Raw genomic sequence first — 24,420 nt, 5'->3', positions numbered from 1 at the left:
TTGTTATTTTGTTAAGTGAAAAGAATTTTTTTATTTGTTGGTGACTTTTTTTTATTTAAAAACTTACATGTGTAAAGCTACTATTGGTTTATACCCATCGGGTGTATATGGAGGTGCACCCTAGGGTAAGTATATTCCTAACTACAATTGTAAAGATTTATAAAGTAAATGAGAAAAAACGTAATTAATTTAACGATTTTATAAACAAAAATGTTAATATATATATCATTAAATAGTAAAGGTTTGTAAAGAAAAAGACCAAAACCTAAAGCAACTAAAACTATATGGACAAAATAAAATTTGACCCGAACTAAAAAGTGAAATTTGATATTTAGCACATTTACCAAAATCCTATATATTTTTTCAATTCCCGAAAATGCCCTAGAAAATAGTAACAAGTACATGGGGGGAAAGAAGATATTTTGGGTACCAATGAAAAGACGAAAAACGACAGAACTATTGGAACTCCATGATTTCCATCCTTAATCACCAATCGAACGGCCGATATAAATCCCAGAAAAATCCAAATATCCCCAGCCGTGGGATGAGATTGGCCGTCGCTTAGGTTCTCCAAGACCCTACTTGGGCTAACGTGGCGCGTATCTGTGGACCCTTTCCAAGATTTGGATGAATATAAGTAGCTACCAAACCCTCAAAGCCAAAGATCCACACTGTGCCTTTGAGAGAGAGTGAGAGAGAGGCGGTGGGTCTGTTTGGGTTTTTGCGAGTTTTTCTAGGGTTTCGAGAGAGTTTGAACAAGGATGGCTGAGAGGCAGAGCGGGACGGTGAAGTGGTTCAATGACCAGAAGGGGTTCGGCTTCATAACCCCAGACGACGGCGGCGACGATCTGTTTGTTCACCAGTCCTCGATCCGATCCGAGGGTTTCCGGACCCTCGGCGATGGTGAGGCCGTGGAGTTCCAGATCGAGTCCGACAACGGCGGCCGCACCAAGGCCGTTGACGTGACCGGTCCTGAAGAGGGTCCTGTGCAAGGGAGCCGCGGCGGAGGTGGTGGAGGTGGCGGAGGGAGAGGCCGTGGCGGCGGCGGTGGTGGTTATGGCGGTGGTGGCGGTGGGTTCAACGGTGGAGGCCGAAGTGGTGGTGGAAGAGGCGGAGGCCGAGGTGGGTATGGTAGCGGTGGTGGTGGGTATGGTGGCGGTGGCGGTGGGTATGGCGGTGGTGGCGGTGGAGGTGGGGCTTGTTTCAAGTGCGGTGAGGCTGGACACATGGCAAGAGACTGCTTCCAGAGCGAAGGTGGTGCCGGCGGCGGCGGTGGAAGATATGGCGGAGGTAGCGGTGGTGGCGGTGGCGCTGGTGCTGGTGCTGGTGCTGGTGGGAACTGCTACCAATGTGGTGGGTCCGGCCATTTTGCAAGGGAGTGCCCAAACAGAACCTGAGCTGGGCCCTAGCTGGGGTAATTTCGTCCTTTTGTTTTAGTAGTGGGTCTGGTGTTGTCTTTCAAGAATGTTTTAGACTTTTTTTATTTTCATTATGAGGGTTTGTTTTTGTGGTCACCATTTATTTTGATCTTTTGGTCTCATGGCTTGGTTGGTGATGTTTTTATGAATTAGGATTTGGTATTTGGGCAGAATGTGATGTTTTATTGTTCGCTGGTTGATGATTGATACACATTAATATACTCTGCTCCTTTAGTTAATGTTATTAGTTCTATTTTCACCTAACCTTGAAACCCTTGTGAGTTGTGAGATGTTACTTTTTTGACTGCTTGTCATGGATGGTGCTATTCTGCCTATAAATTATGGGCCCCTGTGTGTTATAGCTTTTATATTAGAAGGGGTCTATTTCATTTTGAAACGAATTGATGCAATGGACTATTTAGTGCATAAAGACAATAATAATGCACCTGCCATCCAATTTCACCAGCCTATTGTTTTGGGTTTGTGGCCCTATATGTTATGTCCATTCTTCTGTACGATTTTAACACATTTTTTTTTGTGTGGTTGGGTCTTTTGCATTATGTAGTCAATTCGTTTCACACATTGAATTAGTGAGCCTTTCTGTGTTTTGCAGAAATTGTTTTGTACCTTTTTGCAAATGGGTTTGGTTTTTCTTGGCCTCACTCAAGCTGGGTCACGCATAGGTTGAGGTTCTTGGAAATTTCGTTTTCATTGGTTGTATTGCATTATTTCTCCACATTCTGACTTCAGTCCTTAGTTGTTATCGAAGAATTTACCCATGATTTTGCAGCTTGGGAAAAAGTGACTAAATGTTTAGGCAGTAGCAATGGCTATTTGGTTTAGGGTTGTGGTAATTCTTCGATTAGATTGAAGAGCATGAAATTGAAAATATGGACGACCTCTCTTATCACACCAATGATAAGCAGAGGTTGTGTAAAGGTCAAACATGTACAATTTGTTTTTGTTGTGAAAACCCTATTTAAACTATTCTTTACTATTTACTAGTACTGATTTCCCAACTATCATATAGAAATTTTCAGATTTCTCTTGGTATTTTAATCCACTCTACTCAACATTTCAACATACCCTTTCTAATCTCTATCCTACTTGGTTTCTAATCTCTATTATATTTCTACCCACAACATCATGTGTGGGATCCACCTAATATAATGTTGGGTTGAATTTGGTTTTGTTAGCTTTTGAATCAAGTGAATTTATGAGGATACATGAGTGTGATGACTTTGGTTTCTAGGCAAAAGTGTATAATCTAATTATTTGTCAATTTGAAGTTTTGAACCGAAAGGTGGTTGGTTCAATACGGAAGATGTGACTCTATTGCTACCTTTAATTCCGATCAAGCTAATTAATTCAGTTTTCTCTGGGCTTTTGCGGACCAAGTTCATTAGACCCGTTCTCAGCTTCTTTGTACTTTCTTTGGTTACAGACGTGTTTTTTTGGGTCGAGGATGGGGCCCTAATATTGTGGGGCTGTGGGCTGGGCTTTCCATTGGTTTATTTCGCATTTAATTGTTTTCACTTTTGTTTTGAGAATACAGTTTTCACACCCATAAAAGTTAAAAAAAAAAAAAAAAGTATCCGAATGGACGAATTTATTGTTTAGGTTCCACATTTATTAGTTTCCAGTTGATAATTAAAACGCACCTACTACTACTTAATCATTGACCAATGATAATAAAATACAAATGCTGCGTCTGGTGGTTGTTCTATGTGGAATCTCATTTCATTGGAGCTCTGTCTGTACACTCTTTACTTATATTTATAGTTTTTAATAAAATTGTACAAGGTACCAACAAGAAAGAATTCCAACTTTCAAATTTGAAGTGCCCAAAAATTCTATTACGGCTTTTTTTTTGGGCCACTAAAATTCTATCAAGGCTTTAGAGAAAGGATTTTTCTTGTGTATACTAGACTTGGCAAAATTGTTCATGACCTGTTGACATCACAGTTCTTAGAATGGTTATAAGGAATTCATCTATAATTTGGCTTGGGGTGAACAAGGGAATTAAATCGAGTTAATTACACTTATACCTCTTGAGATTTATTGTCTCTTCACATACACCTCTTGGGGTTTCAACAATTACACATATACCTCTTGAGGTTTCAAAACTGTTGCATATATCTATAGTGAGACAAAAAATGATGAGAAATTATGCAAAAAAACATGCTAAGGGGTTAAATGACTTAATAAGATTACTCAAGGTGTAAGGTCTAACCTCAATACAAATATTTTTATTTATTTTTTTTTTCTCTTGTAAGAGGTTATATACAATAGTTTTGAAACTTCAGGGGGTGTATATGTAATTTTTAAAACCTCAGAGAGTATGTGAAAAGATGATAAATCTCAGGGAGTGTAAGTGTAATTAACTCGAATTAAATCTACTTATTAGACTTGGTTTCTTGGACTGGTTAAGTAAAAAGGTTGGTTTTAAATAACCCAATGATCTTGAGGTTGTATGGGCCCTAGTACTTTGGACTCGTTGAACCGTTTGGGTCCGATTACTTGGGACTGGTTGAAACCATTTGAACCGAACCGTCGGCCTGCCCCAAGTTGTTTGAATCTGGTTCATTATTTTGTCATCTTGTACGTAACTTTCATATTGATGATAAGAATAAGGCATAAATTCAATTTAGACACATAACTATATATGCTATTTCAACGGGGTTCACGAACTTTCAAATATTTCAAATATACACCTGATCTATTATGTAAATTGAAAAATGAAATTTCGTCCATCAATTTATTGAGAGATCAATTAAATGTCAGCTTGCCTTTGGTAACGGGGATTAATTGGCGACATGGCACCAACTCAGCATACATTTCCCGCCAAATAAGCAACACATGTCCACTTGACACAGGCCCACACACTCATCACCTCTTTTCCGCTCGTCGAACGCTCTCTTGACCATTTAGTCTTCAAAAAACATCACGTTTTCCCCCAAATTTGAATATAAATCATTCACTTGTGTTCAACGAGCGAGAAAGAGATGATGAGTTTGTGGACCCGTGTCAGGGGTTAGGTGGACCTGTGTTGCTCATTTGGCGGGAAATGAGCGACACGGGTCCACCTAACCCCTGACACGGGCCAAAAACTCTCTCTCTCTCTCTCTATTATTATTAAATTGTGGGCCCGTGTTGCTTATTTGGCGGGAATGTTTGCTGAGATAGCGCCACGTCGCCAATTAATGCAGGTCAGCAAAAGCCAAGCTGTCATTTAACTGATCTCTCAACGAATCAATGGACAGAAATTCATTTTTTAATTTAGATAATAGATCAGGTGTATATTTGAAATATTTTTAAGTTCATGGACCCCGTTGAAATAGCTTATATAGTTATGTGTCTAAATTGAATTTATGCCTAAGAATAATGTTATCGTTACCAAATCTATCAACTTGAAAGAGGACTGGGGACTGGGGACTTTTCAATGTAGTTAGTAAATTTGAAGAAAATGAATTGCATGCAAGTAAATTAATTAGTCGATTGAAATTGAAAAAATGAGTCTAGACCAAATAGAAATAAAGATGACAAATTTCTTGGATGAAAGGAAGTACATTAGTACATTACAAACAACTAATGGAGCACATGTGTATTAATTATCGATTGGTTAAAGCAAACCATAGCAAGAAAAGTGATGCTAGAAAAGTTTTTATCCAAATTGCTCCAATAACAACATGTGTTACACTTACATATATTACAGGCTTGTCTCCCATGTTTATATCATTGTGACATTGTCTTGTTGTCTAGCGAATAAAGGAGGACAAAAAAATAAAGAAACATGTAAGAGAGACAAAACCAAAAAAAGAGGTTTGAGCCTTCAACTGAAAAGGTACAAGGCTTTTATTTTCAAGTGGGGTTCGCATGCTAAAATAAAGGTATGTATGGTGGTCTCAAAAAAGAGAAGTGTGAGCAGCTTTGTGGGTATGCTCCGACAGCCCTCTGGGTCTGAGAGAGATATATCATACACACATGGTAGATAGATTGATTATTAGACTAGATTAGATTCCCATAACTATATATACATACACATCTCTCTACGTCATATTAAGCAGCCTTATTTGTTCATTGGAGTTTGTTTTGTTTTTTGGGTTTAGGGTTTTTCATGAATTGAGGTAAGTGGGTAGCTAGCTAGCTAGATCTCGTAATCATGGATTTGATGATGTTGGAAATTTAACCAATTGGTAAAGAAAAGAAAGAGTATATGCTGCTTTCAGGCTTTGACAGGCGACAGCAATGCTACATAGCCTACATTGTATGTAAATATGTAATGGCTTTACTTTGATGAGTTATCGTTTTCAATGTCTGGGACTCTGAGAGTGAGAGAGTGGATTGCCATATCCTCAATCCGAGGGCGAAGTACTGGATATGATTGGAATCCAGAAGATTTAAAATCAAAAGTGGTCATTCTTTGAGGGTACAGTGTCAACAAAATCCAATGGGTTAACACTAGTCCTACATTGGTTGGACCAAGTGTCTAATTCTTCCATATATATATATACTCATTCAAGTACTTCTCTATCTAATAATTTTGTCTTTAATTTAAGATAAATATTAAGATGATGTTAGAGTAATCAAAGTGTAGGTTATCTTTAACAAGACTCTTACATAAGAACTCTTAATCATGTGAAAAATGAACATTTGTTCAGGGGCATATCGACCTATAAAAGGGATCTCATGTGTGAAGGAGTGTTGAATATTAGTATCACATTAATTGATTCAAAAAAGTGTTGAATATTGAAATTCTCCATCTACTTAATAACTAATTAATTTTTTTTATGATGGATATTCAATAAGTTTAAGAACAACTTATGTATGCCTAAGTTGCTTAATTATATTTGTTTTTTGGGTCAAGTATGCCCAAGTTGTTGATCAATGAAAATTAAGGGATTGGTAAAGGATGTATATTATACAGCAATAAAGAAAGTGATGTATCATGTTTGGTTTGTGGGATGTAGAGTTCGTATGCAGCCTTGGAAAGAAAGATTGTTATCTAATCATAACTCTTGCTTATATTATTGCCCTAATATATTATGCATTTAGAGGCATAAACTATTATCCTAAGATTAGAGACATAAACTATTATCCTAATATATTAGACACTAGTTAATGTGCTAGTATGTTATTTGTTCATGTCTAAGTCTAATTTTACAACGGATTAGAAATTGACATATCATATATCACATTAGTTGATAATTAAACGTTTAGATATAATTTGTTGTTCTTAGAATATGAATTGTATCTATAAGCATAAGGTTTATTCACATCATTGTCTCCTATAAGATACATTTTTTTTTATTTTGTCTCCTGAAACTTAAATTCTCTCAGTTTGCCTCATAAACTTCACACAATTATTGCAAAAAAACCTTATGCCATCAACTCTGTCAATTTTTCCGTTAAAAAAGCTGGTGTGACACATATATGGCATGTGTGATACTCTTTTCTAGTTCTTTAAGATCCATGTGGACAAAAAAAATTATAAAAAATTGATATGGATCTTATTATTTTTTAGTTTAAGAATTATTTTTTATTATTTTTTTGTCCACTTGGATCTTACATAACTAAAAAAGGGTCTTACTTATGCCATATAGGTGTCACGTCAATTATTTTAACGAAAAAATTGACATAGTTGACGGCATATATATATAGGGTCTTTTACAAGTTGCAACAACAATGTGAAGTTCAGGGGATAATTTGAGAAGATTTAAGTTTCAGGGGGCAAAGTGAGAAAAAATGTATTTTATAGGGGACAATGGTGTGAATAAGTCTGCATAACTATAAACCAATTATTATTTAAAAAAAAAAAAAAAGAGTACCATAAGCCAATGAAATTGTGATATATTTAACAGAGTTACAACGAGGGAATATAAGCATCGATCATTGGTTCTTCCACTTGTGCTGCATGCTTGGCCATTATTGACTAAAGGCCTGCATCAGTTGCATTATCTCTGGTCTACTTTGCATAAAAATGGGTCTGATGAGTTGCAATATACAAGCTCTTCGCGGTCTGAAGCAAGCAGATCACCAATATTATTAGGCATCCACAGATAAGTTTCACATTTTTCAACTTATTCTCTTCAAAAGGTCAGAGTCTTGATAGACAGTGAAAGAGAGTAGTACTCATGACAGTTGGTGAAAGCACCCTCATGATACTAGCTTCATGTTTCACTTTTACAATAGTATTTCTTTATGTTGAAATTATAAGGAAAAGTGTACTCTCAGAGGTACTAAATATTATCACGATTTTTTCGAATCCAATTAATATGTCAATATTCCATTTGTTCATTTGTTAAGCAGATTCAAATTTTCTTTCATTCACAACAAAGAAATAGTGCTATATGGTAGAGCAGACACTCAAAAATTTGAAAGGAATCAAAATTTTCAAGGGAAGTGTTGATCAACCTAAAGAACTTAATGAGTCTCCTAAGTTACCCAAGTCATATATGCAAACAAATTTGAGAGATGGAGGACAAGCACTTCACTTGGCATTGTATAACGAAAATTACAAATTCAATTTCAAATATTTCATACATTTTTTTTTGTTGCCAAATTTTGACTCATAGCAATGGCCCTAAAAGCTAAAGAAGACAGAAAGATAAAAGAGAAAAATATGGTGTGTACTATTTTGATGGGTGGAAATAGTAATTAATTTGGGCCACACATTTTTTTATGGGTTTGCCTCAGCAACTCTAAATTTCTATTGTGTCCATGGTACGTACACTCTAATGAGCAAAGATGCAGTTGGACATGGACCTGCAGGCGTGGGATTATCAAAAGTGGGGGTGGCCAAATCAAGGGCTATGAGAGGGAGGGTGTGGGAGGTGGAGCGGCGGAGCTGCGGTGGTGTTGAAGACCATGGGTGGTGGTGGTGGAGGGCATTGGTAGCACTTGGTGAAGAGCCCAAATGTGTCAATCTGGTGCACGAAGTTTGTGATGCTCGCCCACCCACCGAATCCAAACCCAACCACAAACACCCACACCACCACAAACACATTGATCGTGACCGACCCGATCCACCCTCCTACGAATCTTGGTGGCCTCTCCACTGCATTCTGCAATCATATATAACCGTTCATCACAAAACCATCAGCCAAAATTGTGATTAAACCATCAAACTCACAGCAGAAAATAGAAATAGTAATATTTGGTGCACAAAAATCATGTCACACTGGTGTGTATATCGATCCTCTTACAATAATTCTTTTACATGTTGATCACATCATTCATTGTGATCCAATTATTGTAAGAGAAATATTGTATACAAGCATTTGCCTGCTAAAGAATTCTACTTTACTAACACATATGGCATACAACTATATTTTTAACCCTTCGATTTTGGCATGTTTACCTTTCTCTGCTAAGATATAGATTTGTAAACAATAAGCAGAAGTGTAATTTGATCGCTTAGATCCATTTGTATAGTAGAGATTAATCCTTATATGCTTTGTGGGACAAAAAGGGTCCCACATATTTTGTTGGCATCAAGGTATATAATGCTCTACTGCATGCATTATGGAGAGTGTACGATACAGATGGAGATTTTAAAGAGGACTCCCCAGATAAAGGAGTATCAGTATCTGCCTATCCGGTAAGAACAGATATTCTGCACCATTGGTGCAGCGAATCTCGTGCTTTTACTGCACTGTACAGGATGGTATTTAACTATTTATTGCTTTTTTTGGTGAATTAAGCAAAGCCAAATAGAAAGGAGAAAATAGCGTTCAAATCCCAGTTATCAAAATGGATTTCACAAAGTTAAAATATGAGGAGAAAAGAGACACAGCCGGGTCTGGTCTGCTTGACTGTGACCACACGCTACCACTCTCTTCTTTTCATGGTTAATTTACACTCAACTTGGTGTTTAAATAAAAGAGCACAAATGTTTAATAATTAATTGATCATTTTGATTAATGAAGTTCATTAATTTTGTGTTTGGTCAAATTTACAACTCAAACACTGCGACTCTGACAAAAGTACGCGATTCAGATGTTCAGATTTGGCCATATTAGACAGTGGAACAGTGTATGTGCTAAGCAGCTAAGATGGGTAGTTTTGTAAATTCAAGTAGTGTTTGGGAGTACCTCTCTGGCAGCAGCTGATCTGTACGTGAAGATGTGGGCCAGGGCTGGGATGATGTAGACTGTGAAGCTAACGAGAAGAGATCCAACGGTGGAGTTGATGGGTCCAAAGAATGGGAAGATGATGGCCAAGAACCAGATGGGGATGACCACAGGCAATCTTGCTGCTGCACGCTTGCATAAGCTCTTGCACTCATGCATGCCAATGGCTTTCTCCCACACAAAGTATAGTGGTGTGCATGCAAACCCAAATGTTATGAACTGCAAAATCAAAATCCCCCATGCAAAAAACACATTAATTAATATTTAGGACGTGTATATATCTAAACAAACTGCTTCAAGTGTGAACGTTTGCATGCACGCAGCTAAGAGAGCGTCTAAATGCTCGTTAATAAGCATTTGAACGCTCTGTCAAGTCCATAAATGCGAATGTTCGTACATGAAGTTTTTCTTATATGTATATTCATATATATTAAAAGAATTAAAGGGCAATGTGAAGATGAGTTTTAGAATAATGCCTGGTGGATGAGCATTAAAATGACAGCCATGTCCCTGAAGTGGGATTTTGGGAGGAGAGAGAAGGCGTTGGAGTGGTTGAGAAGCATGTCTCCAAATGCCCAATACACTGCTGCTGCGGAGGGAAGTGTAAGTGTCATCACATACAGGGTAGCCAGTAAATATATGGCCTTGAACTTCTGAGGTTTCCACATTGCGTGCATGATCTCCCTGCATTATATATATGCATCCATTAATTACTTCCTATATATCTTTTTCATCAAGCTTTTTGCCTGACATTAAAATGTGTACCTAGACCATCTATTTATAAAGATTTTTGTTTTATGTGTGATTTAAATAGATAATCTAGCAATTTAAAATGTCACAATGTTTAACATCTGATAAACAAACATGACTTATGTTTTGATTTATTATATGACATCTTTAGCCTTTTCTGGGATAGGCTATAGCTGATAAAAACTGGATTGCTTTGGCCTCTTTCTCAAGATAAAGACAAAAACTACAAAAGCAAATATAGGAAAGAGCAATGGCTTTCTACAAGAAAAAAAGGAATTTCATATGTACCCAAGAAACAAGGACTTTTTGCCTCCCACGCCTAGCAAGGGCATCATGGGAATAAAGAAAAAGTTATATTACTATGCAATATATACAGGGGAAACAATAGAAGCTTTATTTTTTTTCTTCGCTGATAAAGATTGGTCATTAGACAGGCTGGTTAGATCATGCCCGAAGAAATGAAGGTTTGGTCACTTTCAAAATGACATCAAGTCCTTGGTTCTGTGCTTATTTTTCTCCACTGAACAGGACAAACATTTAAAAACTAGACCAGTTTTTGGTAGATTTGTAAATTACAACACAAAGGACAAGAGTTTTAATGCATTTAAAAGTTTATTCTGACGTGGATTGGTCTTGAACGTTAATTTGTTTAAATGCCTCTAAAACTTTTTTTGGTCACAATAAATGCAATAAACTACACACTTACATATAATAAATGCAGAAAAAACAGAATCTATATTTCTAAATCTGAGGATATTGTCTTACACAGTAACAGCATGTCCCCCGAATGTGTAGAGAATGTTTGTGGCCCCAGTGAAGTATAGCACCAACTTGGTTGGACCAGAGTGCTTAACTCCCTCAACCTATCACCAAAATTAAATTAACACAGAAATTAAGTATATACTATTGATTTCTTCTTAAAAAAAAAGTATATACTATTGATTATATAGCTAAAAGATTCTTGCTTAGGCTTTAGCTAGCTATGGTTGTGTAATTACTAATTACTAATATATGATGGAATTAGTAATGTTTGAGTTACCCACCTGACCATGGAGGAGGGAGGCAATAGTGAGGTACCAAGCAGTGTAAGTGGTCATAACGAGTCCCAAAAAGGACCAGATTCTGTAGTTGTGGAACGAAGGGATAAAGACTGTGGTGGCACAACAAGCTCCGAAGATGTAAGTCCAAGTCCTCTTGTCCAGATTATCATTTATGTAATATATGTTACTGCAACAGACAACAATATTACAAAACATATTAATTAAATGTATACATTGAGTACTGATCAATCTACTGACCCTTTTTGTTTATGTGAGAAATCTCTATTTAAAATGAAGATAGAGTTAAAGCTAGGGTCAGAGGTGTGGTTTAGTGTAGCTAGCTAGGTACCTTGCGCAAGCTATGAGTTGAATGACAGATCCAAACAGAAGAAATGTGCAGTTAAATGCCAAACCCACGTTCCTCCAGTGTTTTCCAAGAAGCCCATCAAGAACTTCAAACCACTAATTGCCATTCAAAGCATCAAACATCAAAACCCATGTCAGAACTTAGCTAAAATAAATTGAAAAGCCACATATAACATATGTATGTAAACAATGGAATCAGATAAACAAAGAACATTATTTTATATATGAGAATCATCAATCATGTATGTCATTCAGTACCAAGTTGTGGGGTTAGAGGGTGAGTGAAAGTGTTAAACTAACCTGGATGACATGGTTTCTGAAATCAACTTTTTCTCTTTCTTTTCTGGTTCTGTATTCCACATAGAGTGTGCTAATGAGGTAAGCTGTCCAGCTTCCCAACAAGCCATAGAAGAGCTGGAAGAGTATGCCTGAGAGCATCCCCAACTGTGAGAATGAGTACGGCAGAGTAAGCAGAACTTGAGCCACCTGATCAAACACACACACACACACACACACACACACCACAAACAAACCAAACCATTAGAACCCACCAAAAAACAAACACATAATGAACAAAACAAAGATGACCCATTTCAAGTTACCTGATTTGAAGCACAGCTGAACCAAGCATCATAAGCAGAGCCACCATCCCAAAAGAACTTGGAGAGCTTTGTTTTGAAGCTCTTGGGCTTCCCCTCAGTCTCCATCTCCACATAATTTCCCACTATCACTGTCTCCACCACCTTCTCTGTTGCCATCACTCACTCACTTGCACTATAGTACACCCTTCCTTTAACTTTCTCTTACACTCTCTATTAATGGTGGAACTGTGAACAACAACAACAACACTGAAACACAGTACTACAACTGGGTCTGTTATTTAATATGGGATTTTGTAGAAGAGGGGTTGTTATGGTGGGTATATATATACAAGAGACGAGGGAAGTGAGGAGGGGTTGGGTTCTCGAAGGGTGTGTTTTGAAAGGTATTTTTGAGAGCGGTTTTGGGAACCGAGTTAATACCCTTTGGGCCTTGTGGCTTTTTGCTTCTGGTGTTTGGTGGGTGTGGGTGTGGGGCTTTGACGAAATCCGCTGGTTCTCGGACCCTTTTCGGTAATTAAAATTTTGTTGTTTAGCTCATAATATTATTAAATTAAATGCGTAAATTGCTCACGGCCAAAAAAAAAAAAAAAGCGTAAATTGCGAATTTTTTTAAAACTAATTCTTTTACGGAGCGTGGAGTGGCTTGTCCGCACGAGCGGGTCTACCCGCTTCCCGAGCCGGGTGAAATGATTATTACACTTATTTAGTTGCATAATTACCTTGTTTACAGCCCGTAATTACCGTCATGCCATACAAATTTTTTTTTTTTTTGGCCAAAATGCCATACAATTTGGTTATTAAGAAACAATAAGAAAAAATTGACAAAAAACAAAAATCTTAACCTCACCGGTAAATAAGAGTCATTATGATAAAGTCGGTTATCCTAAATTGTAATTTATGAAAGAAGAGGCATTAAAAACATTGTCTAAAGGAATGTTATGGATAGATAGTTACAAGTTATGAATATGAATCAATATGGGCTACCCAACTTGTGCTTTCTTAAATTGCATACATATTTCTAAAAGGATTTTTGTTTTAGTAGTTATTTATAAAGTCGGTTATCCTACTTGAAATTGAAATTTGGCCGCATAAGCTACTATGTTGGCAAATTAATAGTTACAAATCCATAAAAACGATTAGGGTGATAAAAAAGTGAGCATGAACTGAGCTCAACTCAAATATTTTAATTTCGAACACTCTCAGATATAAAATTATTAAAATTTACTTGATACGTTTTATTTACAAGTAATTAGACATGTTTGACTCGATCTTGCACTCGTACGGGAGTAGATCATGAGACTTTTTTTGTTGGTACCTAAAGAAAACTAGTAGTTACATCCAATTAAGTCAAGTTAAAGCCTTGTGTATGTACCCATGCATTTAAGAACAAATGAGGGGATAAAGATAAGACTTAGCGAGGGGTATGAAGGTAAAAAGCCAAGTGATGTAATTTGATAATGTTGTAGAAGAACAAGGTACTTGGGGGGGGAGGGGGGACAAAGGGGATAAAAAAAAAGAAAAGAAATAAGGTTAAGGCAAAGAGTGAAGGGACATTATGGCAAAGTAGACCGCATGATTGCAGGCAAACGGGCGTGGTCGCTTTACAAGAACCACAACATACAAAGCTGCTTTTCTCACATGGCCTCTCAAAACTCAAACCCTTTGTGGACTCGAGAATCCGCCCCCCTCTTCCCACCGCTGCAAGCCTGTAAGCCCAAACCCCAACTCCAATTGAAATCAACGTACTCCAACTTATTACTTATTTTCACATGGATTATTTTATGTTTTGGACAAAATATATGGACAAGATAAAATGCAATCTCAAAGTTTCTTGATGCATCATGTGCCTAGTTCGGTATGTTTTCTTGTCATACAATCTAAAATATTATATCGATTTTAATGTAAATTAGTGATATTGTTAATTGTTATGTAAACTAAATATACATTGTTGTCTAATTTTATAAATTTTTTAGTCTAATAGTATCAAAACCTTTGTTTGTAGGAGGTCATGGTTTGAAACCTCTAACTCACATTCCTCGCTTGTATGACAAAGAATGAGATTACACCAATATGTTTTTTTCTCTTTTCATTTGTTTCTCTCTACGTGGAATATGGAGTTTATGCGATTAAATGTATAAGTTTGATATACATAATACTGTATATCAATATTAAATATGTAAGTTTGTCTCTTTTGTAATTATTCAATAGCTTAAACGTGTAATATGTAATGTGAATGAATAATTTAACAAAATAACATATTAGATTATTAATTGACATTTTATGTCTTCTATGTCTATTATGTCTCTTTGTACTTGCAAGAGGAACTACCAACTAGATCTTGTCTACTAACTAGATCTTTTTTATTTAATGTATTCATATAATATAACAAAACTAGGCAATGCACCCCGTGACCTATCAAATTGCAGGCTTGTAGCAAATTAAAGATTTTAGCATATGATCAAACATATATATCAGATTCAGATACGTCAATGTGTTGATTTTCCTATTAGCCCAAACATGTGAATTGAAACAGACAGCCCCCCTAAACCCTATATGGTAGAATGATTGTTAAAAAAGACTATAATATACAGAGGAAAAAAAACAAAACAAAAATAGAGGTTGAAAATTAGACAAAGGTTAAATTTTAATTGAAGTGCCATTATATACTAACTTACTAAGTGACAAACATTAATTTGGGTCATAATCAGCACTAACACACCAGCAAGAACATAATTTCCTCCTCTTTTTCACTTCTTTCAATGTTGTGAAGATCTATGCTGCAGCCTAGCTAGGTCTCTTTTGAATTTGAACATAGTCACCTGACTCACCTGGAGAGATTATTGATTATCTTCCACCTAATGATGATAAACCATAATGGGGTTTGTCTTTATTTAAATAATTATTAGGAAAAAAAAACCATTTATGTCAGCACTAGTAATATATACTGCTGATGATATTAAGATATCACTATTCAGCACCTTATTGATCAGATCTCTAAAAAGTTCTGTTTGGGTGCAGAGAAACATATTCATGGGTTTTGTTGGGCACACCACATCCACTCCTTGTTTGGTAATTCTTTCTAGTCTCAAGGAACAGAAACATTCCCTGTGACTTGTGTCTCCTTGACTAAATATTCCAGTGCAGTACTGAGCACCAAAATTTTGCATATGCTTAATTCTTATAGCATCACCTACACCCTGTGATGCTATTCACTATTTCATCATATGGTGTCAATGATAGAGCACAAAGATCATCTAACTTCACTGTCAGATTAACTAGTAGTTGATCGAGAATGTTTGGGAATAAGTAGTCCATTCAGCTTCTGCATATGTTTGAAGCAACAACAGAGCAATATGATGTCTTAGCTAGTTAGGCGGGCGTTTTCTTATGTGGAATCAACAAATATAGTTCTAGCAATAACCATGAATGCTAAGCATAGTCATCCACAAGCGTATAGATAATTATCTGTCGTTGATGTCCACACAAGCGTATAGATAATTATATGTCGTTGATGTTTAGTAAAATGTTTACGAGTACATAGATGATTATCAAACGTTGATACGAGTTATAAGTTTTACTATGAGTTCCACATATAGTGAATGACACTTAGTAACACTTTAGTAACAATTTCCAATCATGAGTTGCTAGTTTGGTCTTAACTCTTAAGCACCAACACAACAAATGGAGAGAGTTCCGAAGTTAATTAGACAAAGCATGTTGATCGGTTTAAATTTTGCCAAACTATATATGGAATCTCTAAGTCTAAGGTGGAGACCAAAACATAAATTATAATAATCGCCCACATGCATACAAATGACAGATGATAAACATATCACTGATGTATAATGAGACATCCACGCGCATAGATAATTATTAGTTGTTGATATATCATATATGTGAGTCTCACTATGCATTCCACATACCCCAATAACTAACAACCCTCCTTTGGCGTGTGTGTGATTGTTGGCTTATAACAAATTTCATTCAAAAGTAGCTAGATCAAGTTGGGTCTTAAACACCAACACAAAAAATAGAGGGAGAGAGTTCTCATCTTCGTAACTGGTGGAATGAGTAAAGCCAAAATTAACCTGAACAAAGCATGTTGGTCGCTTTAAATTTTGTCTCTCTCAGCTACATTTGGAGTCTCTAAAAGTGGAGTAGAGACATAGTGTATTAATTAGAACCCTCATCTTTTGAAATAGCGCATGTGTGAGACAAAAATGTAGACAAAGCATGTCAATTGCTAAGCAATGTGTTTACAAACAACATTTTGGACTGGTCATAAGGTGGGGGACCAAAACACAAAAGCTATATCATTGAGATTAATCAGTCGTGCTGATTAAATTTAAGAAGAAACCAATTGAAACCTCCAAAATGTTGAGGAACACCAAAACAAGTAACTAATAATATCCAGCGTGGTAAAGGTTTTTAGCACGCGATCGAGCTGGTCCATATATTGGAGCTAGCTAAGTCAGCCTATGATGAACAATAATTTCTTGAGCTTCTTTATAATTCATATGCAAGAAGTGGGTTGACGTATGCTAACTGCTTTGGATATCTTTAGATCACAAGATCACCATCATATTACTCATTAATTCTCTTTGTTCATATCTACTCACAATGATGTCATCCATTCAAGACTCTAACCAATGCCCTTAATGTAAAGCTTGCTTGAACTACTAAATGGATACATGAAATGAGGCAATTCACTAAGCTTCTAATACATGAAATTCATTAATTAACTTTTCCCACAAAGCTCCATAGGATTAAGGGATGTATTGATTCCTATAAGTTAATAACATTATTCTTTTTTGCCAAAATTTAGGGAAAGATAAGCTTAATTAATAAACTATTTACATGGCTTATCCTTAGCAATGATTAAAGCTCCATAATTGGTCAAACTTTTGCTCTTCTTCTTTTCCTGTTACGGTGAACAGTTTCTATGTGGGTGTCTTTTTGTGCTCATCAGAGAAGGACCTTGGCTTTTTGGAAAACCTACATTGACTTGAAATGCAATTACAGGAAGTGGGTCCTTCGGTTTTGAGTTATGAATCGATTCAACTCTGGTCAACCCCGTTAGCAAAGAAGCAAAGGATTGCTTGCCTTGTATTATTGGTGCAAAATAATTGAATTGAAGAAATATATCATCCAACATAATAATGCTAACTTGCCTTTATGGCCTCCTTTCTAAGAACAATTTTTAAGATAGAAGAATCCTATCTTTAAAGAAAATGTGTATAACTTTAGTGCCCCCTTGGACTTTGGGTAATACATTAAAGCTGCCACTGGACATGGCATAACAGAAAAAGGGTAGAGGGTAGTACTGTAGTTGGTATGGTAGATCTGATATTTAAAACAAATTGATTCCCTTTTTTCATTTTTTGGCTAAGCAAGTAATTGGCCTTGATTAGTTTTTTCTTAGCTTTGAAATGTCTCTATTTGGTGACTATGGCAGAGAACTATGGTTAGGATTTGATGAAGTGATGACACATTTTTTTCCCAACTCAATCATTCGAAAAAATATCATATGTAACAGTTATGTATGACTTCATTCTCACAACATATATATGAGAATTGTTTTCGTATCCTGGACTTAAGTTAAGGGGGGCAAAAGTGCCCTATTTGCCCGGGAGCAGTGCCTGTTGTTTGTTTCCAAGTCAAGCCCCGTATCCCTATCTCTTTTTAGGTTCCGACAATAGAAAAAACAGTGAAGGGTAAAATTGTATTTTCATTAAGAAAAAAAATAATGGAGCTAATTGAGCAAATTTGGGATTCAAAAGAACTACTCGAAGTTAAGTTTACAATATGCTTTGGAAGACAAAACATAAGTGTTATTAACTTATTATGCTTGCAATATAATAATAGTGCCTAATTTTAAACACCCTACTCACCAAAAAAATTTGTCTAAACCCCCACCCATCTAGAAACTCTTTCAAAACCCCCTAAAACTTATAATCCTAAATTACCCTTCTGACGCATGCTGACGCGCGCTGACGCATGCTGACACATGCTGACGTCACTGTAACTGTATTTTGGTGAAACTGTTTTTTTTTTTTTTTTTTTTTTTGGAATTGAAGTTTTTGCTAAAACTCAATATTTCACTAAAACTAAAATCAAACACTGAAATTGAATTTCATTACACTAAAACTGAATTTCAAAAATTCAGTTACACTGAAACTGAATTTCAAAAATTCAGTTACACTGAAACTGAATTTCAAAAATTCAGTTACACTGAAACTGAATTTCAAAAATTCAATTACACTGAAACTGAATTTCAAAAATTCAGTTACACTAAATTGAAGAATTCAGTTATGAATTCACTTACTGAAACTGAATTAAGTGATGAAACAATTACACCTCGACTAAAATGCAATTACACCTTAATTAAAAAACAATTACACATTTACTAAAACAGTTACATCTTTACTGAATTCCGTTTCACTAAAAAGAACACAGCAACCTTATAAAAAAAAAACAATAACAATACAATAAGGCATTGAGATGAGAGGAGTAGCCAACAATACAACGTCGTCCGATCATCTCACGCGCGACGAGTACATGACAGTCGCCACTACCTCGATCTGTTTCTACCTGCAAATTTGATTCATCATATTTCAGAACCATAATTTCATTCAAAATTCATTTAAAACTCATGTTTCACGAGCTGAAACTGTTTCACGAGCTGAAACTGTTTCACGAACTGAAACTGTTTAATCAATAAATGTAGGCTTAAAGTTCCCTATACACAGTTACAACAACACACAATGAGGTTCGATTTGGGGTTTTTTGATTCATCAGCAATTGGTCCAATCCAAACACATAGCATTGAAGAGTACAATGAGGAGAATAATATTAGTACCTGACTCGACGAAAATGGCTGCCGGAAAAGCCAAATCGCCGGCGAAGAAGCTGCGGTCTTTGTGGCTTCGATCTGCCGCCGTGGCTGATCAGATGGAAAATCCGAGCACACCATCGTGCTCAGGACGTCGAGAGGAAGAAGGCTTGGGTGGTTTGGCATTCCAACTCCGCCGAAAAAGGCAGATCGCCGGCGGAGAAGCCGCGGCCTTTGTGGCATCAATCTGCCGCCGTGGCTGATCGGATGGAGAATCCGAGCATACCATCGTGCTCAGGACGTCGAGAGGAAGAAGACTTGGGTGGTCCGGCATTCCAACTCCGTCGAAAAAGGCAGATCGCCGGCGAGCACCACCGATCGTAGTGGCGGCGATCTGGGCTGTTTGGGCTTGATTCGGGGCGAGTGATGACAGAGGGAGAAAGAGGAGAGAAAGACGAAGCTGATGGTGGTGGTCTTGCTGGCAACCGTTGCCGGACGACACCACACGCGCCGACGACAGCCGCGCGCGGAGGAGAGAGAACAGAGAAGGTGCAGGAATGAGAGAGAGAGAGAGAGAGAGAGAGAGAGAGAGAGCGTGAGGATGAGGATGAGAGAAATTAAAAAAAAAACTGATTTGAATAATAGGGTTATAATAGGAATATTTAAAAAAATGTGGGTCAAACATAAGTGGATGTTAGTTGACCAGGGGGTTTTGGGAGAGTTTAAATGACTAATAGGGGTTTTGAATTATTTTTAATAAGGATGGAGGTTTTGAAATAACTAAACTCTAATTAGGGGGTTTTGAATAGTTTACATATATAATAATTGGCTTTACAACTACATGAACATTAAGGCCTAAAGTAAAACAATTTTCTACACAATCATATATTTGGTATGATGTTGCTTGTGGTTTGACACAAACACAAAAAGGTTTATTAAAGCTCCATTAGAAGATTGGTCATTGGTTTTCAGCCTTATATTTTGAACGTTCCCAAAACAAAATTATTAGATCAATGAGAAAAAATTTAAGAGGAAAAAAAGAAAAGAAAAGAGAAGGTATGCTTAGCAACACAGTACTTTCTAGCCCAAGACCCAAGTTACCAACGGGCTGGTCTTGTGAAGCCCAATTAAATTCACCCATTGATGGCCCAGCCTAGCAACGAAAACTATTGGACGGCTAGGATCATCTACATTTTAATGATTCAAGATGTGACGTGGCAGCAAATCATTCCAGCATAAACTGTCTACATTTATAACGCTACTCCCGCGCCACATATGAAGGAAATCGCCACTAGCTAAAAGCTTATGTGAGGTACTTATTATTGGGAATATTCTCCTCCCTTCTTAAATTCATTGTTGCATTACGTTTGGCTGCTGAAAAAATGTGGCGAAATAGTAGAAAATGAGAGTTCCAACTTCCAACTTCCAAGTTTTCAACTTTCAAATTCTTAGGTTAATAATGAACAGAATTTAAACCCATTTATAATTTTTTTTTTTCCATTCTCTTGTTAATATTGATGTCATATACACATTTGTAAATGTATGTATATGTGCATATTGGTTGAGGTCTCTATGGCAAGCATAGTTAGCTTTTCAATTTTAGCTTAGACCCTTTCATTTTATGCCTCCTCTCATATCTTAAAAACAGAGCACGTTATTACTTGCCTCATGATATTTCTTCTGATGTAGGCGGTCTCATGCTTAAACATACTTAGTGATAGCTTTCTTTCTTATCAAATTCTGTTTTCTTGTAAATATGGTTAATCTGTATGTAGCTATGTATACATCTGAGGTTTTATTTTTATATACTGAACATATATTTTGTTACTGTCATTGTTTGTTGAATAATTTATCATAACAGTGTGACTGATATGGAGCATATCTTATGTCCCCAAATACAATTTCTAGCAAACAGTATTCTAGAAGCCCTCATGGTTCCCCAGGATTTTTTTTTTTCGGGCCATATGGTTCCCCACAGTCAACCATTCAAGAACCCATTGAATCAAATTTGACCTTATTAACAGAGAATGACTTGTATTTAGCATTTATTATGTGGGAAGTGATGTGTGTGGTGGATAAGATTCCTGTCCTCTCATATTAAATATTGTGTTATACATATATAGCTACTACTTCAACATTACATGATTACAGGCCTTGCCATAAATTGAACTGCACAAAATCTACTCTCTTTGGTAACCTAAAATGGGTCCAAATCTCACACCAGTCATCTTCCTGTTATTAGGTCCAATGGGACCCACACATTACTCCTACATGGCATCTGCCACATGGCCACACCCCTACTGTTGAAGCATGCACAGTTGATTTCCATACATTTTGCCATTGTGGTGAATCACTGTCAACTAGAAGGTGGCCAATGACCATAGTCATTGTAATGGTGGCATGGTGCTTACTGGCTTACTGCTTATAAATTTATAATACCAATTAATTTTGTCATTTTTTTTTTCAAATAAAAAATGAAAAAACCCAAAAAGCAAAAGGAAAAATACAAACACCCTTCTCTCTTTGCAAGAAAAGTAAAGTTCTTTGGCACTCTCGAACCTCAATTAATTATACACTTCTTCTTCTTCTTTCTTCTTCTGTAATGGCTCGTTTAGTAGTCTCTGCCTCTATACTCACACTTCTCACTCTCTCTCTCTTCTCAGGTAATCAAAGAACCAAAAAAATATCATACAATCCCCAACTCCCTTTAATTTTCTTTAATTTATTGAATTTTCTCTCAAACCCAATTCTTAACTTTTCTTTTCATTTTGGTCCATGCAGAAGTTCAGTCAGCCTCCTTCAAGCTAGTGAACAAGTGCCGCTACAAAATCTGGCCCGGACTGCTCTCCGGCGCGAACACCGTCCAGCTCTCCCCCAGCGGCTTCTTGCTCAAACCCGGCAAGTCCCGGACCCTATCCGTACCCAAATCCTGGTCGGGTCGGATATGGGCTCGGACCCTCTGCACCCAGTACTCCCCCGGCAACTTCTCATGCGTCACCGGCGACTGCGGCTCCGGAAAGGTCCAGTGCGCCGGGAGCGGCGCCAAGCCTCCCGCCACCTTAGCCGAGTTCACGCTCAACGGCACCGACGGCTTGGACTTCTATGACGTCAGCCTGGTGGACGGGTACAACCTCCCAATGCTCGTGGTGGCCCGCGGAGGTACAAGAGGAGGATGCAGCCCCACGGGGTGCCTTGTGGACTTGAACGGCAAGTGTCCAAAGGCTTTGAGGGTCTTCGCGGAAGCGGCGCGTGGCAGCGTGGCGTGCAGGAGCGCGTGCGAGGCGTTCGGTGATCCGCAGTTTTGCTGTAGTGAGATGTACTCCACGCCCGACACGTGTCGTCCATCTGTTTTTTCGGAGTACTTTAAACATGCTTGCCCACGCGCGTATAGCTACGCGTATGATGACAAGACCAGCACCTACACATGCGCATCCGCCGACTACACTATCTTATTCTGCCCTTTGCCTTATACCAGGTAACATTTGCTATGTTACATGTGATATGGGGTGTTACTTGATTTTCTATTAAAATTATGTGATGTGGGATAGACAAGATAAGCAATTACATATGAAACTCAGAATACTTAAAATGAGTGACTAGAATGTTTCAGTTGAACGTAATGGATTCAGATTACTCCTAACATAATATATCAAACTGTCTAATATAAACTTGTCTATTCTTAATTATTGAGATTATTGACAATGTTGGCAATCTGAATAATTAGTGATAGCATGTAGACTATGTGGTAGGAGAAAGTTGTTTTCATTAATATAAATTATTGGAGCTGTGAATGTGATGGGCATGTTGTAGGCTTGTAGCTGTGGGGTATGTGAACCCTAATTTGCACCTTTTCATGCGCCAAAGGTTGCTTAGAGCCTGTGGTACCGTTTTGTCACTATTAGCAAGACACCTCGAAATTCCTACCAATATGATTTTTCAATACCTAAGAAGATAACATAGAGTAAAAGATGAGACAAGAAGTTGGATGTGCAAGTGGGATTGTTTCTAAATGCCCAAACTAGTTAGTTGATTCAGCTATAAGTTTTAGGATTACAATGTAGTCAATATAGCAGAAACTAATAACATGGTTAGACTTATAGTTACAATATCTAGACACCTCCACATGATACAAGTGCTTCATTAGTTCATTTGATTCATTTTTTGTTTATTCTTATCTGGTTTGATTTATTTAAAGCTGGTAGTGGGACATTTGTGGTAAAATGGGTCAAATTTGTATGAATTTATATATTTGCATATATGCGTATGTCTTGCCTCTTTTCTGTCAGTAACTTTGGGAAGTTGCATTAATTATTCATGAGTAGCAAAATTAGTGAACCTAAAAAACAATTCAACCACACCATTTGTTGTTCGTGATTCAATGTTCTCTCATGCTCAAATTCACTATCATCAAGATGTGCTTCGATAGAGCTCATCTTACCTTAGGGCCGTAGACAGTCCAAATGTTTTTCCCTTTTTCTCGTTTAATGCATAATGAATGATGGATATGATGTTGAGTTCATCCTATATCTTACACAATTGAGTAACTTGATGAACATAAATTGGTGCCTTGTATGAAACTTGCAGTCAAAAGGTGTTGGGAGCACGAAAAGATGGTGCTCCGTTACCACTGGTGAACAAGACCATGATGTACTTATAAGGAGAGCCAACATGCAAGTAGGTCTGGTTCGGATCTCCCTGTTCCTTGCACTTGGTATAATTAGCTAGTTCAAAGTTAAAATGGGTTTAGGGTGGTGGGGGACAAACTCCTTTGAGAAATATTGTAGATAAGTTGATGTATTTGTTTGCTTGTATTCAGTCATATACACAGGACTCTGTGGATTTTGCCTCTGATGACTTTTTACTTCAAAGGAGCAGTAAAGTTAATGTAGTTGGTAGGATAATATGGAAGTGTATATTGAATATTACACAAAGCATGCATCTTCTATTTTGAAGACACTAGTGTATCAAAAGAAAAGTTCCGAGGGAGGCTTCCCCTTGTTCTTTCTTTTCTTCTTCTTGTGCGGTTTAGTGGGCGGTTTGGTGGGGTCCGGATCCTCTGGATCATCCGTCACCAGAGCCTCCTCCACAAAAGGCTGTTTCCCCATATCCAGATCATCTAAGACATTTGTTCAAATTTTCCATTCAAATTTTATTCTCTCAAAATTCAAATTCGACAGAAAATTTGAAAAAACAAAAAACAAGAGAGTAGCAGTTAGTTACCATCTTTGAAACCATGCATCTGGGTCCCATTCTTTTCTTTTGCAATCTTTGCAGCTTCTT

At 37.1% G+C, this 24,420-nt stretch overlaps 3 protein-coding genes across 3 annotated transcripts; 2 read left to right on the top strand and 1 right to left on the bottom strand.

Moving 5' to 3' along the window:
* Positions 1-655: 655 nt before the first annotated feature.
* On the top strand, positions 656-1,657 carry GRP2B (glycine-rich protein 2B). The gene has a single exon (XM_086255280.1). It carries the CDS (start codon positions 762-764, stop codon positions 1,395-1,397), a length of 636 nt encoding a protein of 211 aa, XP_086111406.1. The 5' UTR covers positions 656-761; the 3' UTR covers positions 1,398-1,657.
* A 6,359-nt stretch (positions 1,658-8,016) lies between these two features.
* On the bottom strand, positions 8,017-12,464 carry LOC147276424 (auxin transporter-like protein 2). Its single transcript, XM_086255281.1, has 8 exons — positions 12,309-12,464; positions 12,007-12,192; positions 11,690-11,802; positions 11,344-11,527; positions 11,066-11,163; positions 10,027-10,234; positions 9,512-9,769; positions 8,017-8,482 (listed from the first exon to the last, which is right to left on the bottom strand). The coding sequence occupies exons 1-8, from the start codon at positions 12,462-12,464 to the stop codon at positions 8,222-8,224; spliced, it is 1,464 nt and encodes a 487-aa protein (XP_086111407.1). The 3' UTR covers positions 8,017-8,221.
* Positions 12,465-21,643: 9,179 nt separating this feature from the next.
* LOC147276423 (Pathogenesis-related thaumatin superfamily protein) lies at positions 21,644-24,220 on the top strand. Its single transcript, XM_086255279.1, has 3 exons — positions 21,644-21,803; positions 21,922-22,615; positions 23,725-24,220. The coding sequence occupies exons 1-3, from the start codon at positions 21,743-21,745 to the stop codon at positions 23,795-23,797; spliced, it is 828 nt and encodes a 275-aa protein (XP_086111405.1). The 5' UTR covers positions 21,644-21,742; the 3' UTR covers positions 23,798-24,220.
* Positions 24,221-24,420: the final 200 nt, after the last annotated feature.

Source organism: Dryas octopetala, chromosome 8 (genome assembly GCF_963921425.1).
Source record: "Dryas octopetala chromosome 8, drDryOcto1.1, whole genome shotgun sequence".
Lineage (NCBI taxonomy): Eukaryota > Viridiplantae > Streptophyta > Magnoliopsida > Rosales > Rosaceae > Dryas > Dryas octopetala.
The sequence above is the reverse complement of the archived record's forward strand: the minus strand, read 5'-3'. Positions and strand labels throughout refer to the sequence as shown.

Coding starts and splice junctions, on each gene's coding strand:
- GRP2B (XM_086255280.1), top strand. CDS start 762: ATGGCTGAGAGGCAGAGCGGGACGGTGAAGTGGTTCAATGACCAGAAG.
- LOC147276424 (XM_086255281.1), bottom strand. CDS start 12,464: ATGGCAACAGAGAAGGTGGTGGAGACAGTGATAGTGGGAAATTATGTG. Junction 11,528..11,689: donor CAACTCATAGCTTGCGCAAG/GTACCTAGCTAG, acceptor TGTCTGTTGCAG/TAACATATATTACATAAATG. Junction 11,164..11,343: donor CCTCCCTCCTCCATGGTCAG/GTGGGTAACTCA, acceptor TTTTGGTGATAG/GTTGAGGGAGTTAAGCACTC.
- LOC147276423 (XM_086255279.1), top strand. CDS start 21,743: ATGGCTCGTTTAGTAGTCTCTGCCTCTATACTCACACTTCTCACTCTC. Junction 21,804..21,921: donor CACTCTCTCTCTCTTCTCAG/GTAATCAAAGAA, acceptor TGGTCCATGCAG/AAGTTCAGTCAGCCTCCTTC. Junction 22,616..23,724: donor TGCCCTTTGCCTTATACCAG/GTAACATTTGCT, acceptor TGAAACTTGCAG/TCAAAAGGTGTTGGGAGCAC.